Here is a 19,850-nt window from a genome sequence, read left to right on the forward strand (position 1 = left end):
AATGAATTAAATGATTTAAAATTTTGTATCTGAAAGATTGATAATTTATCCCCATTGAAAAGATCGAGTCATCATTTAACAGACAAGAAGATTTAACGACATCACAATTTGTTAGAGCTAATAAGCTTCATGTTATTGGTGTATCCTGTGGTAAGTAACCCTCAGGCACAGCTTGGCCAGAGGGGAAAAACTGTAAAAATGGCAACAGATTGACAGTGAGACAGCTTGCTGTCTGCCCAGTGGAGTTTAGTCTTTCACCTGCCCAGAAGGTGGAGTTTTTCTTATCAAGAAGAGCCAAAACCATACTGCCACCTGGTGCGCATTGTCCACTGCTCTCTGATTTATGTTCCTTGATTTTACCACACACACACACACACTTCCCATATGTGTTTGTAAATCATACTGGCTGTCCAGTGCACCTCTGTGCTGGTAGTTTTTCCAGATTTCCTTTCAGATTTACCTAAAATGGTCCCAGTATGTTAGGCCAGGTGGGTCAATTTTGTTACAAGATAGCCCTGGAAAGGGCAATTTGAGGCCACATAGATTTGAAGGCCAAAAACTCTATTCTCATGTTGTTGTCCATGAAGAAGGCCTGATAAGAAATAATTTCCTAAATGAATCACAAATTGATTTAAGGTTTCAAGGAATTGCATCTCATGGTCCTTACCAGTGGTGTTTTCGTTGACTGTGTGCAGAAAAAAATTACCGACAATTTTTCCCTCTCCCTTTTGCGTGTGCTGGCACACATACAAAACTGTGCTATGGAATATTGCTCCCAGATCCTAGACAGTCATGAAATTTAAGTCACCAGTCAGTAATTTTGATATTAATAATTTGTAATAAAACAAACTCCTAAGCAATCAGTCAGTGTGATAGAAGTAAGGACAGTCCAGTTCCCACACTAAGGTGACCCGTCAAGAGGTCAGTCAAAGTGACCAAACCAAGAGGTCAGTCAGAGTGACAAGAGTAGCCTGAGACCATATGATAATTACTGTAATTTAAGACAAATCCATGTCTTTTAGTTATGAAACCATGATGCAGAAAAAACTAGCGGATCCTGCATTGCAGTGTCTTTTTTTGAAGGCTGTCACGTTTTGTGCATTGGTCACGATATGAGAACTAATACCTAAAGCTGAACAAGATGAGATGAAAAGCGAAGATGTGTTATGGTGGAATCCTGCAACTTTTAATGAAAAACAAGTGGAGGAGTTCTTTTTAGCTTACAATTAGTGTATTACCAGTTAGTGGGTCGATTTTAGTTGAGGCCAGTGAAGAAAGTCCTGTATTGATATTTGTTAATATTATAAGATACATTTTCATCATGGAGACCAGTGAAGCAAACCTGAGTTTTACTGAACTAAGGAATATCTTAGCAGAGAAATTGAACATTAAGGGGCACAAGGAGAAGTTGATTTTCAAATGTAGAAACCCGTATTGTTCATGCCCTGCTGTGGAGGGGAGTAGTGTCATTGACAGCCAAGGAGCTGATGTTATACAGCAGCATCCCAATGAATGTGGCTTTCAGAACGCTGGTGCAGCCCCATATAATGTGCACAAACGTGATAGTGCCAACATGCAAGACAACTATGGGGCAGTTCCATGTAACACTCATAATCTTGAATGCACAGGTGGTCAAGAAAAGGATAGTGCAGCTTTGTTTAACATGCATAAGCATGGCTGTGGTGACATGCAAGAGAACGACACAGCAGCTTTGTGTCGCAAAGTGGAGCATGTCTGCGAAAACATGTGCAGCAGTGACACTGCATTGTTTCTTCACAAAGATGAAATTCAATGTAATAAAGCAGATCTGTGTACCCCTAACAGATTTCAAGGTGATACAGATTACAAAGGCGACCAAAGAAGGAGCAATAAGATTCTTAATAGCTCTGAAGATATTGAATACCCTGACAAGAAAATAAATGTTTTACATCAAAAGCAGAAAATTGGGAAAATGATCCCAATTAACTTTAAATTGAACAATTTTGGCTCGGTCCCATTCGCCATTGTGGAAAGCCCTTGGGCCATCATGGATGGGACTTCTGGTATTAAACACTATTGGAATGGTCATGAGAAAAATAGTACTTTGTTGAAACACTTATCGTATGGGATACAGCAATCTTTCTGTAGATTTTACTCTGCAGGCATTCTCTTCTTTTCTTGTCCCAAAATCTGTCACAGAAAGCATCTCATCCTCCAATCCTGTAAATTAAACAGAGCATTTGTGATGAGTCCTGGGGCAGAGAACACTGTTCTCAATTTCCTCGTGAAAGATTTTAGAATCTTATGCAGCATTATGATACTTGATTCTGTCAAATCAGGATATTCTTTTTTTGGTAAGATTGCCACTTTCTCGCTGAGTTGTTATTATTACCTTGTCCTTGGAGGTTGCATTTTCATCTGTGGTAAACTTTATCTGTAACTGTTTGTTAGTGGAGAAGATATCTCAAAATTTTGTGCACAAATTTTAGTGAAATTTTCAGGATTGGCAGATGTTAAGGAGGAATAGATACTTATTAGAATTCAAGTTTCTACTGAACTCATGTCTCCTAATATTTTGGCAGAGATCTGTACTCTCTTAGATATATAGCTAACATGGGATGTGAGTGTCTGGATTCAGGCAGTGTCCAAAGATATTTTTATCAATATCAGAATATTTTATTAAAAAGCAGCAGTTTTCTTTCCAGGACAAACTACCAATAGGTCCATATTTACAAAGTTTCTTGATCTGTTTCCATGTTAAAAGATAATGTTAACCCTATGAACCTTTATTAGAGATATAATGTGGTTGTTGTAGACTGTGATATCTTATTATTTGTTCTTTCATTCTAGGAACGTTGCCATGGACAAATATAATGAACATCCTGGACGAAAAGGATGGAGGGGACTCGGAGCTTCTGGTTTATGCTATGACACTGGTTAACAAAGTAAATTTATTTATTTATTTATTTATTTTGCTCTGCTTCTGGCAGAAAGTTAGGCTGCTAGGATGTAAATTTGTTACCAAATGCTAAAGAAGAGGAGAATATATATGCATATTTTTATCTATAGAACGTTTCATTAAAAATTTTACCCTACTTACCAAGGAGAAATATTTTGCACTTTCTCGAAAGTGTTGAATAGTCGTTTTAAGTCCGTAAACACAAGAGATAGTTATAGCAATAATGTCACACAAACTTTTCTTTATAGCAATAATGTCACACAAACTTTTCTACATATGGTCAGTACTTGGTTCCTAATAATGTCTGTCCTCCCTCAGGCCCTGAATGCCATCCCAGACCAGGACGCCTTCTATGACCTGACAGATGCCCTGGAAGAGCAGGGGATGGAGAGGATCATCCAGAAGCACATGAACAGGAAGGGTTCAGATCTGGACCTGCTGGAACAGTTCCAACTTTATGAGGCGGCTTTGAGGCACGAAGACGGAGAAGACAATGTGCCGCAGCAAGTGGAAAATATTCGGTATTGCTTGATTTTCTTATTCTAATTTTTTGTAAAATGTTCTTATGGTGGAGTCTGTCTAAACAGTGTTGAGAATTCCTTGATAAAGTATTTGTTTATTTCTTAAAATATTATTTATTTTCAGAAAAACACCTCGCATTAAGAGTGAGGATGACAGAAAGAGCCGTCGATCATCATTTGGAGGCACTCCAGCCACTCCACCAACTAAACGTCGCGAGATTGGAAAACTGCCATCTCACAAAGAGGAAGAGACCAAAGATATGAGGAGAAGGACAACAGGGTATGTGATTGGTCGTAAATCAACCAGTCAATTGAAAATGATATTATAATTATAATCAATCAGTTTCTTTTACAGTTTGGAGTACTATACATGTAAATGAGAGTTTGGAGATTTTAAATTTCATTTTCTACAATTTCACAGAGTCCGAACATTCATCAATTTGTCCATACAATTCCTGAAATCTGCTTGACAGTTAACCTTTTTTTTACTGCACATAATGGCTCTTATCTGTTGAAAATGCAAGTTGCTGCTGTATTTTAGACTCTCCCTAGCTCAGAAATAGTCAGCCAGGTCAAATGTTAAACAGATTCTAATTTGGCTAAGGAATGTGCAACATCTCAAAATTCAAATCACTGCATTTAAATTTCCTTTTTTTCTCTCTCTCTCTCTCTCTTTTTCTTTTTTAAAATTATAAAAATTTTAGTATTATAAATGAATCATTTCTTTAGTAGCAATTAGATATTTTTTAATTTTTATTTCAGCGAGCGTGGTTTTCCAGGATTACAACGTGGTGACAGCGATGAGGCGGGGCCAGAAGGTAGGCACGGGAGCATGCATAGACCGCATTCCGTGGAATCCTGCGACACCACGGACACGACACCTAAACAGAGTGCATGTATGTTGGTTTGCATGTTGTTTTTTTACTAATTTGATAAAGTATTTAGATTTATTAGACCATTAACAAAATTGCCAAATTATTATTATTATTTTTTTTTTTTTGTCTTCTTTAACTGAAAAAGTTAAAATCTTGAAAACATTTTTTCCTTTGTGAAAACATTCAATATTTATTTTATTTTAACAAGTTACAGCATTAAGAGCGGTGTTTTCACATAAGAACATATTAACCAGTTTCAGGTAAATTATCTATGTAAAACAGTCAGAAAGTTGTCAGTAAAGCAGTACTCCACCTGACTGAACTGGTTTATGTTCAATATGTAAATGCATCGAATAACTCTTCATCAAAGCTTAAAGTGGATAACATCAATGATAACTGTGATAAAAAGGTTTCAGTGATAAATCATTTGATATTTATCATATGTAATTTTTAAAGCTGTTGCAAGGAAGACAGGTATAAGAGGGTTAATAGATGTTGCTCACCTTAAAATATGTGTTAAAAAGTTTGAGAAGTGAAGCGAGCACAAGATTTGGTTTGCAGCACACAAATAAAGAGAGGTGCTAAATGCAATACGCCAAGATTCTAAAAATACAGTAAAGTGACACCTTTGTATTTGGCCAGTAGAAGTCTAGCATACCTGACTATAGGGATTGAATAATAGTCCTTGGGTTTAAACTTACTACTCACTCTGATTAATTTTATTCAGAAATTTTATTTCATTCAAATTCTTAATAGTCTGTGTACACATTTTTGTTAAATTGAAATCCAAGGTTTTTGTGAAAGAGAATTGTCTGTTTTCCAAAAAAAAGTTTCCTAACTTGTTTGGGGCAGGTTAAACGTTTAAACTGGATTTGTACCTTTGCTGTATTTACGCTTTGACAGAATCAATATTGAGAGTGCTTTCAGTGTAGCATGTTCAGTCAACAGTGTCTTATGCAACTGAATAACCCATCTCTTGGGCAAATTCAAGATAAATTATGCTTCAGAAATGGATCAAAGGCCCATTCACTAACACATTAAGCATTTAACGTCGTTTTGGTTAGACACACAAATATGATTTTAAAAAAATTTAATACATTCTGCATAGTTGAGTTGCTGCAAGAACATATCCTTACTTTCAAGTGATTTAATTAATAAATTGCTGGAGGAACTCTTCTTTTAAGTTGCTCTGAATTCTCTAAGTAAACTATTGCTGTAACAAATGCTGTTATTATACCCTATTGATATCTAATCAAACATGGATAAATGAATAATGAACTAGCATGATATATTTTAAAGAACATTATAAGACTTCATTTGGAGATTTATCATTAAGGTGTTGGGATAACTTATTTGCATGGGTTGATTGGTTTTCATTTTCCTCCCTTTATTTACAGCATGGAAAAAATTAATTGGGATTGGGAAAATTTGAGCATAGTTATTTTGTAGGTGGTTGCATTGTTTTAAGGCGAAAGAGTTACTGAAGCTTTGTGTGTTATAGTGAAATGAAAGTGGGTACATCTAAATAACCGAAATATGTAATTAAGAGAAGATATCTATAAGCGTGATATATCTGCACAAAATTTATATCACTTCAAAGTTACAATACGTATGAATCATTTGCTTTGATGGACATTTTTTAAAATTCCGTCTGTTGTCAGTTTACGTGTGCCCACTTTGTATGATTTGTAAATAAAAAAGGTCTCCGTGTTTCATGCATATGGTGGTATGTTTATATCATTGACATGCAATTTGTCAGTTTGGTTTTTGCAATCCCATCATGCTTGAGTCCTTCCTCTCACCTCCAGTTGACCCCTCCCGACGGCGACAACGAAGAGAGCGCCAGCGGTCTTTTATAAAGGAACAAGAAAGCAGCACCGACTCCCCAGATACTAGTCATCTCGTCAATGGTGACCGGTCCCACGCTAATGCTACTGTATCTACTGCTACTGTTACTACCACTCCGTCCAGATATACATCCACATACAATGGTACCAGTAGCAGTAGTGGTAGCATTAACGGTGTGTCTGACCCGCCCCATGCTAATCATTCCCACAGGCAACTTAACAATCATTCCAAAGCAGGTAAGAACTCAAGGAAGGGAGGGGGGGGGGTAGTTGACACAGAAGGGTAATATTTTCCACTTACTGTTTCACACTTGATGGGAGCACACACATGAAGCCAGACACATCTGCGAAGGGTTCTACAAAAACATTACTCTCCTTTGCCCCAATGCTACCTGAACTTGATCCTGGGTCCCCAGTTTATTTATTTATTTATTTATTTATTTGTTTGTCACAGTGGCAGCATGTTTTTCCACTGCATGGTTTCAGTCACATGATAACTGTTTGAGTCTCGTGGTCAAATTTCTCATGTGCATGTTGCATACTTGTCAGAAAATATTTGAACTCTTGAGTGCAGGAACTTTCTTAAAGAGCATGAAGATGTTCGATTTGTCTCAAAAAAAAAAAAAATTAGGAGCAAAAAAAAAAAAATTTTTAAGTGGCATGTGACAATTTTTACCTGTGGTTTGTCATGTCTCAACTGTCCTGTGTGGAAGCATGCTGGCTCCTGGATTGAGGTCTGATTTCCAGCACTTTTCTCCTGGTATTTGTGTAAGAAACATGCTCTTTTCTTTATATTTCATGGGTATTTCATCAATTAGATTCCTTTCCTTTAATTATTATTTATGAATTTCATTGACAACAGTATAGGGTAATATTCGAAGATGAATGACATTTGGTGACAGAAAACCATATTATTTAGAAAAGAAAAATATCCCTTAGAATATATTTAACATTTGATTTCAATCTACTTTCACATTTTACAGATGAGCCGTTTACAAATCGTCGCGGCAAATTTGAGGAGTTGGCATCCCAAGACAAACGGCTGCCGACCCCCAACATCCAGCCGTTCCACAAACCTCAGGGCTCCAACGAGTCCGGCTACCAGAGCACAAATGAACAAACAAACAATTACTCCGAAATGGAGAATCGTATGAACAAACGGAATGAATCTCGTAACCGCTTTGATCAGAAGGCTGTGTCTCCACAGCAGCAACAACAAAGTGAACAACAAGAGGGCAGGGTGCCCCCTGGTGTTTCAAACAATAAACGATGGTTGTTGTACAAAATGAAGTCGCGGGATAGCATGGACGAGGATGAGGCCCCGTCACAGGAGGAGGAAGGAAAGAGCAGTGGAGGGAATCTCAATAAGAGCGCAGTGCAATCAGTCGCGGACAGGTTCCGTCAGCCCCCTCAGGAGCCACAGCAACAGGAAGCAAAACCATCGGCGCCTCGCGGGGATGTTACAGGCCGCATCACCAGCATGCGTGATCGTTTTGCTCGTTCTGGTGATGCACCTAAATTGAATTCTTCGTCACCCGCCGCACCATCACCTTCCACACCCAAGGGGGATCAGGATCTCCACTGGGAACAGCTGGAGAACAATCTTCAGTTGAGACGTCCCCTAAGAATCAAGGAGTTAGATTTCACAGACTTAGGAGCCGAGGATGACATAGACATCACAGCAGTTCTTGCTCCTCAAGGGATGGGAGGGCCAGGGGTACCCCCACCCCCACCCCCAGGTGGCATCCCTCCTCCACCACCCCCAGGTGTACCCCCACCCCCTGGTTTACCACCTCCTCCACCACCGCCCCCAGGGGGAGGTGGTATCCCCCCACCCCCTCCGCCAGGAGGTGGAAAACCCGGTGCTAATACCATTAAGAAAAACAAGAAGACACTTAGGTTACACTGGAAAGAGGTGCGTGACACCAATGTTCCCCCAGTTCTGGCGAAGGCGGGGACTGTCTGGAAGGGTCTAGTCAAAGTGAAGATTGATGAACAGAAACTGGAGCACCTCTTCGAGAGTCGGACTAACGAGCTTAAAGCCAAGGTAGAGTCACTGCTGTGTTGTTTTGTCACTTTTTTTTTTTTGTTGGTTATGTGAGTGTGTTGTGTTTTGAGTTTTGTGTTTTATTAATTTGGTTTGTATGCAGTTTCAAAGTGAACATACAGGATAGCCTGAAATGAAAATTATTGTGTATGTGATATCACAAAATAATGATTTGAAGATACAATTTTGAGGTGTTATAATAATTATAGCAGATCAGCAGTTGAGAATGTGTTATTGTGAGTTTTGCTTTTTTTTTTTTTTTTTTCATTTTAAATTAATTTTGAAAATTCACAGAAAATAATCAAAAGAAAATTTGTGAAATTTCGATGGGTGAAATTTTGTGTGTTGTGTTTTAAGTGCTATATTTTGCATTACATTTTTACATTCATATTTGTTTCACAAACTGGCCATGAAATATTTTTGCTTTTTATTTATTTTCTTTGCCGAGTTTTGGCTTATATATTTTTTATTTTGCTTATTACTTAACCTGTTGTTGCAGTATAAGCTACATAAAATTGTTGAAAGAAAAGACAAAGGTGAAAAAGAAGAGAAAAGCTGGATATTTTTTGTTAAAAATGATAACATTTTTTAGCCCAAGTTGAGTTTATTTATCGCGAAAAAGTATGAAAAGTTGAGTTTATTTATCGCAAAAAAAGTATGAAAAGTTGAGTTTATTTATCGCGAAAAAGTATGAAAAGTTAAAGAAGACATTTCACCTTTGTTCGAATTTTAATAACACTGATTAAATATACTTCAATTTCAGCAGCTTCCAGGCATGGATTAACTATTTGATAATGTTGTTGCTTTTTGTTTTTTCTTTTGAATTTCTTGAATTTGCTGCATGTGCTGATCATGGACGTCAACTTAACAGGATCCGGTAAGAAACTAAGCAACATTTGTGGAAATTCTGGCATGAAGATGACAGTCACTTTTGTTGCTCAAGAGCTTCTTGCTTACAAGATGAGATAATTTCAACATGTTGATAAGACACACTTATAGAGGATGTTCTGAACCAAACGGTAACATCACATTGATAAGATGACCTACCAGTTTATGAACAGATGTCTTGAAAGAAAAACAAAAATTTTTACATCATGTTACTAGAGATTTTGATTGTTTCCAAGGCCACTTTTTGAATTTTTAGATTTATGTTTCTGACAGTCCTCTCTAAGTGAGTTTTACTGTGTTGCATGTTTTAGTTGCTGTACTTGTGCTGAGTAGTCAACAGTTCACTGAGACACTGGTCAAGTCTTTATGCCAGATTTTCCCTGCTTATCAAAATTTTTTTCTTAGCTAAATTCCATCTCCGCACCATCACACATTGCTAGAATCCCTCCCCCCTCCTCTCTCTCTCTCTCTCTCTCTCTCTCTCTCTCTCTCAGTATTTCATGTCCATTCTTCACTGTGATTTAGATGTGAAAGTTAATGCCAATTTAATGTTTAAGTTCTTTGGTGGAAGAGACCCCTGAATCTAATAACCGGTACACGTAGTCTGACTCCAATATTATGTGCTAGATCTCTACTACCCAGATATTATCCCCTATCCCCCCTCCTCTCTCTCTCTCTCTCTTTCTCTCTCATGTATACCTACGCTATAGGCCTTTTTAGTTCCTGATGTAGTCTCTATGTTACAAACATCTGAATTCACAGAGTTTAAGAAATGTTCACTTCATGGTCAACCTTTTTATTACATTGCTTGCACTTTTAAAAGAACATTGATCAGTGATCAGTTGATATGCAATATATCAGTAGTAACCGAATTAATGCAAGGAAAAAAAACAATGAAATATATAAGATCACTGCAAATAGATAATATTGAGTTGTATCAGTTTGCTTAAGATATATATATATTGCATTTTGGAGAATTTTTGCATCATGGTTATGTTATATTCAAATATTTTGAGTCATTTAGAATAAATCAACAACTCATTTGGCTTACCACCCATTCCAGCAAGCAAAGGAGGGAGCAAAGAAAGAAATCATTGTATTGGACACAAAACGCTCAAATGCCATTAATATTGGTATGACCGTCCTTCCACCGCCACGAACAATCAAGACCGCCATCTTGAAAATGGACAGTGCAATAATGAATAAGGAAGGAATCGAGGTAGGGTTAAGGAGATCTTGAAAATCTAAAGGATAACAATCTTGATAGAATCTTTCCTATATTATCATTGGCTAAACTGCCTTGCCTGCTAACGAACCTGGTGGAGCAGAAGTAAACTAAATTTTGACCCAATTTGGGGATTACCTGTCAAATTGAAGTACTATTAGACTTAACAAATTATCCAGAACAAAGTGAAGATGACTTTTATTTTCAAAATGTTAAACTGATACTTTTGTTTAGCAATTGTTATAGTATGTATCAGTTTTACTACAGTAGCTTTAAAATTATATCATCACCACAGGAGTCGAGTTTCCACAGATTTCATGTTTTTTTGTTCAGCCTATCATATAAGTGGTTTCAAAGTATGTATAGAATGATACAAAACCATTCCAGAAAATCCTCTCCACCATGATCCCCACGGATGAAGAGAAGAGCAAGATTCTGGAGGCGCAGATGGCCAACCCTGACACCCCTCTGGGCACCGCAGAACAGTTCCTGCTCACGCTGTCTTCCATTAGTGAGCTGCAGGCACGACTGGAACTCTGGCTCTTCAAGATGGATTATGAAGTGGTGGAACAGGTAAGCCTCGGACAAGTTTCATCAACTCTAGATGTCACTATCCATTGGATAGTTATCAAATAAAAAAAAACTTGATGCTTTTTCATCTTTGATAAATGCCATATTCATTGATTTTTCTCAGATGTAAGATCATCAAGTAATAATTAGAAAAAAATGTATAACCTTGCATAGTTGTTACACACATCAAGCTTTCACAGAAATATGCCCAAGACTATTTGTATCTGGGTAAGATTTAAATTGTTTGTTTTCTGTAAACAGGAGATAGCTGAGCCCTTGATGGACCTAAAGAATGGAATTGATGAACTGAGAAACAACAAGACATTTAAATGCATCCTCTCAGCTATCCTGGCTGTAGGCAATTTCCTGAATGGTATTCAAGTAAGTTAGCAAAGGTTGATGGACATCTTTGTGTGTGTGTGTGTGTGTGTGTGTGTGTGTGTGTGTGTGTGTGTGTGTGTGTGTGTGTGTGTGTGTGTGTGTGTGTGTGTGTGTGTGTGTGTGTGTGTGTGAGAGAGAGAGAGAGAGGAGTGATGGAGGGGTGAATATGAGGAGAATATTAGGATTAAGCAGTAAAATGTACCTGTATTTAAAAGAAAAAGGAGCGTTTTTATTGGAATACTGGTTTTCCATAGTTCAGTTTGTTTCCAGTGAACTTTACAACTTTGAATTTGGTAATTACCTCAACAGATTTGAAAAAATTACTGCATGATTTGCCATTAGCTGATTAATTAACACTAACAAATCCATATACTGAAACCAGTGTTATATTTTTCTTCCCTCTTTTCTTCCCTCCATCAGAGCCAGGGCTTCCAGTATGACTATCTTGCCAAGGTTCCTGAGGTCAAGGACACAGTTCACAAGCACTCGTTACTTCACCATCTGTGTGATATAATACTGGACCAGTTCCCTGATACCACAGACCTCTACTCTGACATTGCTGCCGTCACGCGGTGTGCCAAGGTAAATACGTGTGTGCATGTGTCACCATCTGTGATAAACTACTGGTCAGTTTTTAAAAAGATACTACACATTCTACCTAGTGGGAGAATATTCCTGTTGACAGTCAGGTCTATGGCGCCACCTAGTGCCAGTTTATTTGGGTTCACCATCAAGTGGCACCATCTAGTGGAAGATTTTTATGTACAGACACAGATGTGTCTGTACATATAGCCGTCATCTGCGTCTGTCGTCGCCGTCGTTGCCGTCGTCGCCGTGCACTTTTACCGATAACACGATAAGTGGAAAACTGTTTTTTCTTTTTTTTTTGAAACTTACAGAACTGATGAATATTCATAATACGCAGGTCGAGTTCGAAAATCAGCATGATCGGGTCACTTATATGGAATTTATGCTGTTTTTTCACTTTTTTCAGCATATATGCAGCACCGATAACAGGATAAGTGGAAAACCATTTTACCTTTTGGCTTGAAACTTACAGAACTGATGAATATACATAATACGGAGGTCAAGTTCCAAAATCAGCGTGATTGGGTCATTTTTAGTGAATTTAGGCTATTTTTTCTCTTTTTTCAGCATATGTGCAGCACCGATAACACGATAAGTGGAAAACCATTTTACCTTTCGGCTTGAAACTAACAGAACTGATAAATATTCATAATACGCAGGTCAAGTTTGAAAATCAGCACGATCGGGTCACTTATAGGGAATTTATGCTGTTTTTTCACTTTTTTCAGTATATATGCAACACTGATAACACAATATAAGAAAAACAGATTGGCCAATTGTCATTATACTCACAGGAGGGGCCAATCTTACTAAAACGCAGGTTGAGTTTGAAAATCAGCATAATCAGTCCATTATTTTAGAAGTTATGCTGTTTTTTCACATTTCCTCACATTCAATTGTTAGGCATGTTAACAGTCTCATTATTGAACTAATAATATACGTAAAAGTGTTTGTTTGACATTTCCTGCATCTTTACAACATTGTTAGTTGATTTTTTAAAAATGATGGTAAACTTGTTATCATGTATTGTGTAATAAAGTGTCAAAAATGGAAATAAACTCATATCATTGCAGTTAGTCAGATGCATTCATCCACTATGTTCAGAATCTCAGAATGGAGGAACTTGGACATTTAACACTGTTCTATTGATACTTTTCCCATCTCATCAATTTTCTTCTTTGGTCATATAAAAATGGCAGTAAACTGTTTATTTTGTTTTATGTTAAAAAAGTGTTAAAAATGGAAATACGTAAACCCATTTCAGAACAGTGCTGTCTTGTTTACATTTTGGCATTTTCAATATGTGACTTTGAAGTTCCATGGGCCTGAAGACTTTTGCTTGTCACATTTTCTGAATAACCATGATACTAATATTTTATAATTAAAAATTGATGGTCATTATGCTGTAAAACATTATGTAATATTGCATCAAAATGTGAAGAAACCCCTATTTTGGGAACTGCTCCCATGATGACCATTTAAGGAAAATCATGTCACTTACTGTTCTCAAACTTACAGGAAAGAGACATGGGACTAAAATACAGCTTCAGTAGGCAATGCAGTCTGTTTGGTAAATTTTTCTGGCAATTAAACAGTTTTTTGTGAAAATTTAATTTTTCACATATTGGCATTTCCAAGGTGTGACTTAGAACCTCCACGGGCTTGAAGACCCATGCTAGTCACATTTTGTGAAAATCCATGACACTTATATTTTATTATTAATAATCGATGGTCATTATGCTGTTAAGCATTATTTAATGTTGCATCAAAATAGAAGAAAACACAATTTTTGGTGCTGCTGCCTTGATGACCGTGTTACTTATGACTGTCAAACTTTCAAAAAAGAAACACAGGACTAAAATGCAGCCTGAGTTAGAAAAGCAGTCTAATTGGCTTCTTTTTCTGGAAGTTATACATTTTAGTGTAATATTCATTATCTTTTTGGCATATTCATTGTGGGACTCGGAGCTCCCATGGACATGAAGCCAAATGGTAATCATATTTTCTACATGTCCATCCTATTTATAGTCAATAAACAAAAATTGGTGATAATTATTCTCTAATTTATTATGTAATGTTACATCAAAATTGACAACAATCTTTTTGCACTGCTACTGCAAACATTATGAAAAGAAAACTGTGCCACTTATTATAATTTTAAACTTACAAGTACGATTTTTAGGATTGGCCTTCAGCTCATGAGAAAACCAGCTCTATTGGATTATCATGTTTATTGTATTTATGCATTTTTTGTGAAATTTTCATTTTTCTCATTCTGGCACTTTCTAAGTATAAACTTGAACTCTGATGGGCCTGGAGCCTTATGCTTTTACTTTCGTCTGTGTTACCTGTTGTGCATAAGTTGATGTTGACTGTGCAGTTAAACATAATGTATTATTGCATCAGGATTGGTAGTCTCCTATTTTGGGCATTATGGTTTTGTGCTTTTCTTAAGGTGTGACTTATGGGCCTGAAGACCTTTGAGTGGGTCAGTCTGTAAATTACCCTTGGGTATCACTAGATTAATTTCAGAGTTATAAAGTCATTTGCTTTAATAGGCCATTAAATGAGATTACGTAAAGCACACTTGTTGATATTTCCCTGTAAACTCCCAAAGGTAAAGCTCTCTGCTAGATTAATAATAAGGAAGCAGTGATAATTATGCAGGTAAATTTTGTTTAATATTGCAAATAAGTTTTATATATATATATATATATATATATATATATATATATATATATATATATATATATCAAACTGGAAGATTAAAAGTTTGAATAGCATCTTCATTGGAATTATATTTACCTCAAGCTCTGCCAAGGAGGTTATATTTTCACCCCTGTTTGTCTGTCATCCACAAACACAAAAAAGTTATGGACCGATTTTGCAGAAATTTTCAGGAACTGTCGGAAGTGGGCCAAAGAGGACAATGATTAATTTTTGGTGGTGGTCCGGATCAATAATCAATCAATTATCAATAATAATCAACAATTGCTGCCTTGGCAGAGGTCTGCACTCTCAAAGTGCTTTTCTAGTTTTGTTGTTTTCCTTTATAATTTTTTCTCAAACACTTGCATTTGTGACTTTTAACTCTCATCTGCCTGGGGCTCTGCACATTTTCTGTATTTCTACATAAGCAGTTGTATTGTTTTTTATGTCTTTAAACATTATGTAATATTATTTTATGCACTGTCATCATTTTTCAAATATTGAGACTTTCATAATGTGAATTTGAACTCTCATGATCCTGAAACTGTAATCTTATTGAAGGGGTGGATTGAGACCATCTTCTGGGTCTTCCGGAAGACAGTCAGGTTATTAAGTTTATATTGACTGGTATCTATTTTTTTCTGTTGGAAGACCATCAAAATGGAGGATGGATCAACATAGATACTTTGTAATACTGTCAGAAAATATCTCTGGGTATGCTCCTGTTATTGACCATGTTACCTGTTGTGCAAGATTAAAATTCAGTGTTGACTGACAGTGCTATTATAAGCATTATTTATTATTGCATCAAAATTGACAAAATGACCTTTTTTGCATCTTTATTTTCTGTTTTTTGTCTGTACATTTGACAGCTTTGCTGCCTTGTTATGTTTAGCAGCAGATGGTAATATTAGAGTTTTTTATCAATTGGTATATTCCTAGTATGTTTCATGGATGAAATATTAATACCAGATCATTCCTGAATTGAGAAGGCTTATTGTCTTTTGTCTCAGGTTGACTGGACAGAGCTGCAAGGAAAGTTAAACAAGATGGAGAACGACTGTAAAAAGTCCTGGGATCACTTGAGAACGATAGCGAAGCATGATAGCTACTCCTTCTACAGCATGAGAACAAAGTAAGGAAAAAATATATACTTTAAAATAAAGTTTTAATGTAAAATTAAAGAATTTGAATGCTTTATAACTCTAATCTGGACAGCACTTCTAAGTCAAGGATAAAAAGTTTTTTTTTTTTTTTTTTTTTTTTTTTTTTTTTTTTTTGAAAGGCCTGGATTTGAACATTTCCCCCTAAATAATGATCTATACTTATAGTGAAGTTTTCATCAAAGTTTGACATCTCTTGGTGGTGCCCTGTCTACTAACAAACAGACAAAACAATGCTGATGGCAGTATAACCTGCTTTGTTGGCTATGTAAATAAAATCTAGGGTAAAATAAATAGAATATTTTACTGACTGCTTATTCGTGCCATTTCAGCAATACTCGCAGTGTAGAAGAAAGGTAAAAGTCCCCATATGTTGTGTAGAGTCGGTCCACACTGTCTCCCTGCTTTTTTGCCCAGCAAGCAGCAAATTTGTTATGCAATGAATCTATATTTGATGATTTTATGAATCAGATCTTCCTGTCTGTTTCCCTTCCCCCAGAAAAAATTAATAAATAACGAAAAAAAATCAGTAGAAAGAAAAACAGATTGTTTACCTGATTTTGCTTATGCATACCAAACTCTTTTTCTTTTAAACTTCATTCAAAGTAACCTGACAAATATCATTTTGATTTTGTTTATGCAAACCTATCTTTTTTCTCTTATACTTAATCCAAAATACCCACTGTTCTTATTAAAGCACATCTTATCACAGTTTATGTTTTGAATCATGGATGTCATTTATTTTACCCCACATCTGTAAATGAATTTTTGTTTTATTATCACAACATTTCCGCTTGTCCATCTATTTCTTCTTTGCCAAAATAAGCAACTTTCTCTGCTTCCAGCTTGTAGATCTGTTCATGCCTGAGACATATTTTGTATTTATTATGTATTTCTTCACCTCAGGTATTACTTGTATTCCTGAACGAAGACTGGCAGGTTGTTAAAATTATGTGCAGTTGATAATTTCATGGTGTCTTGTTTGGGGAATTAAATGTTTCTGCTCTAAATTAAATTGGCGTGAACAGGCTAAGAATATTCAGTGCTAAGTTGAATCAATTTGAACAGGGTTCATGTTTTCCCAAAACTGCAACATATTTCTGTTAATAGAATTGAAGAAACCTTTCTGTGTAAGGGGTACGCAGATATGGGTAATGAAAATACTTTAAAGTATTTAAAATAAATGATGGCGGAAATACTTACTGCTCTCTTTAAAATAACAGTTTTGTATTAGTTTACACTAGAGGATAATGCTATAAGCTTGTGATACTTGCATTTTGAATGATTACATGTGATATGTGACCCAGAAAAAATGCACAATTGATTAAATTTATATTTCATGAGGCGATGAAATTTATTTCCAGGTTGTCAGAGTTCCTGTCGGACTCTGCGGAGAGGATAATAGTGCTGAAGATTGTGTATCAGCGAGTACAGAACAGGTACGTGAATGCAAGTTCTTTTAATGGTGATTTTTGACTGATCTTGGTCACAGAAAACTGTGCACCACCACTAGATGGCAGTGTAATCACAAGCCATGGGCTCCTCATTCACTCTGCCATTTCAATTTTTACCTCTAATATTTCGATGTCTATCAGGACATCTTCTTCAGGGAATGAGGCTATCCAGGTGAATAGCCTCTACTTAGGAGGTGTACTCATTCCCTGAGGATGTCCCGATAGACATCGAAATATTGGAGGTAAAACCTATCTCAATATTAGCTGTTGACTGAAGAAAAAATCACACCATTCTTATAACTTAACACAGCTGATGAAATTCTTCTCTGACCATTTATTCCACTACTACATCTAGTGCTCCACTTAATCATGAATTTCCTTTTGTACTTTGCCTTTCTTTATATTCATGTTTCATTCCAATTTCAGGTTTGTCAAGTTCCTGGTCTACATGGGGATTCCCATGACGAGTGCTAAAGAGGCCAGAGTGTCAGAGTTCTGTAAGACGGTCAGCGAGTTTGCCTTGGAGTATCGCACCACGCGGGAGAAAGTGCTACAACAGAGAGAGAAGAAGGCAAACAACAGGGAAAGGAAGAAAACCAGGGGAAAGATGATTGTTGATGTATGTATTGACTCTTTTTGTTTAGAAACTCGAAACTTTTGAGACCAGTAAACAGCCATTAATTCTAAACATGCAGAGGATCGCAAAGATTCAACAAGCCATCTTATATATGATATGTTTACAACAAATATCTTGCACAAAGTTGATTTTTATGTTAATATAATACCTAAAAGTTAAATTTTTGTGTTTATGAGAATGCTATTGACCAAAATTGTATGATGATTAATTTTCAAACAAATTTTTTCATTTTTTTTCCCCAAGATTTATTATTGGAAGTTCATTAAAAGTATATCTTTCTGATAGCTGGGAACTATTTTTGATTTATCTTTTTCTGGTTACGCACTTAACATTTCTGAGGAAAGAAAAATATTTCACCACCTCTAAGACTAGGAAAACAATATTGACATCTTCAATTAATACAGTCAGTATCAAATAAAGGGCCTAAACTCTGCATCAGTCAGGTGTCAGTTTGACCACACAGAAACTTGGACCTCACTGTGTTCGTAAACTCTTTCAGACGGAGAAATTTTCAAAAACCAAAGACCAACAACAAACCCCCCAGCAGCAGGCCTTAGGGAACAGACTGCAGCAGAAAGACAACCAAAGTGTGGACGCTTTAAAACAGATCCTTGCCAATGGTTATACCTCAGAAACTGGGAGTGTGCGTGGGGATAGTGCCAAACATAGGAAGAGATATTCTGTTGGTAAGTCTGAAATATACAAAGCCTAAGTCCCAACCACGTTTTGGATGCACATTTTTTTAGGTTCCTTGCGTCTGGCTAGGACGTAGCTAGATCGCAGGGAAGGAATCAAGTAGCAGCTGTTGATCATGTCAAAAAGTTTCTACGTGCTGTTTGCGTCTTCCAAAAGTCGCACAATGGACGTGCTCCTCACGCACCAACTCCAATGTTTTCCCATTTTTTTTTTTTTTTTTTTTACCATAGACCACACATAGCAGCCCATATGTTCGGTTGGGACCTAGTCTTAAGCGTAGGGAGAGATTCTACTTTTGTAACTTTGAGATATATAAACTAAGAGATACTGTTTTGGTAAGTTAGAGATATGTTAACTTAGGGAAAGATATTGTGATAGTGATTACAAGTCAGAAACTTTGGGAGAAAAATTCAACATTTTAAATTAGTAGATATACTTAATTGCTATTCAGGCCTGTAGCCAGTGGGGGGTTAGGGGGGTTCGAAAGAACCCTCCTTTCTGCTGGGAAAAGGTGTCCCCTCTAGGTAAAATTTTATCTAGGTACACGAATGTTTCATCATAAAAGGTCCACTTTTTCAGAAAAAAAAAAAAAAAAAACCTTTTGAAATTGCTGGCTATGGGCTTGCTATTGTTTTAGAAAATGTACAACAGCAACATTTCAATATGCTACAAATGTAGAACAGCACAATTTCAATCTGTTTCCTTTGAAAAGGGGTTAATTTGACAGTTCTCTCAAATCGGATTTTTTGTCAGATCTGTTTAGTAGACACTAGACATTAGGAAAAAAAAAACTGTAATAGAATTGGTTTGAACCGAGAACTGAAAAATTTGATGGAGCAAAAGTGGAAAATTTATTGTACAACTATACCTTCATGTGCAGCAACAGTATATTGTGTTGTTATTATACCTTGTTTCAATGTATTGTAATAATATATTGTACAGTGGTAAACCAAGGTGCTTCTTTATCCTCCAGATTATGGACAGGCAAGAGAACGAGGCCGCAGCATGGCCACAGACTCCGAAGTGTACGACACAGGAGACGATGACGAGATCTTGGAGGCATGTGTGAAGAGCGCAACGTCTGCACCCACGTCTCGCACTCCCAGGGAAAGGAAACGTGCACGAAATCAACACAGAAAATCATGTGAGCGAACCACTTTGTTGAAGTACATTTATGTCACCCATAACAAACAAGGATTTTATAGTATACATTAATTTTTGTCCGACTTTAACAATGATATTAGTCAGTTAAAACTTCATAAAACACAAGTCCTCATTGAATTCATTTTCTTCTTTTCAGTTGCCTAATTT

General features: G+C 36.5%; 2 protein-coding genes across 5 annotated transcripts in view; one reads left to right on the top strand and one right to left on the bottom strand.

The window, feature by feature from the left end:
• LOC147762345 (RNA helicase MOV-10-like) overlaps positions 1–19,850 on the bottom strand; it is a 156,082-nt gene that overhangs the window by 93,475 nt on the left and 42,757 nt on the right. The gene's annotated exons all lie outside the window — the stretch shown is intronic.
• Positions 1–19,850, top strand: part of LOC106178464 (uncharacterized) — an 85,010-nt gene that overhangs the window by 55,959 nt on the left and 9,201 nt on the right. For 3 of the 4 annotated variants that reach the window (XM_087012111.1, XM_087012114.1, XM_087012113.1), the window contains 16 exons: positions 2,830–2,924; positions 3,257–3,459; positions 3,584–3,739; positions 4,222–4,355; positions 6,143–6,418; positions 7,165–8,228; positions 10,180–10,335; positions 10,729–10,914; positions 11,173–11,292; positions 11,713–11,874; positions 15,603–15,724; positions 16,085–16,108; positions 17,117–17,191; positions 17,633–17,825; positions 18,343–18,529; positions 19,513–19,683. In XM_087012111.1, the coding sequence (XP_086868237.1) occupies positions 2,830–2,924; positions 3,257–3,459; positions 3,584–3,739; positions 4,222–4,355; positions 6,143–6,418; positions 7,165–8,228; positions 10,180–10,335; positions 10,729–10,914; positions 11,173–11,292; positions 11,713–11,874; positions 15,603–15,724; positions 16,085–16,108; positions 17,117–17,191; positions 17,633–17,825; positions 18,343–18,529; positions 19,513–19,683 (3,324 nt within the window). The remainder of the gene's footprint in view (positions 1–2,829; positions 2,925–3,256; positions 3,460–3,583; positions 3,740–4,221; positions 4,356–6,142; positions 6,419–7,164; positions 8,229–10,179; positions 10,336–10,728; positions 10,915–11,172; positions 11,293–11,712; positions 11,875–15,602; positions 15,725–16,084; positions 16,109–17,116; positions 17,192–17,632; positions 17,826–18,342; positions 18,530–19,512; positions 19,684–19,850) is intronic. The other variant, XM_087012112.1, reaches the window with a different exon arrangement.

This window comes from Lingula anatina, chromosome 4 (assembly GCF_051362555.1).
Source record: "Lingula anatina isolate TDL-2025a chromosome 4, LinAna3.0, whole genome shotgun sequence".
Taxonomy (NCBI): domain Eukaryota; kingdom Metazoa; phylum Brachiopoda; class Lingulata; order Lingulida; family Lingulidae; genus Lingula; species Lingula anatina.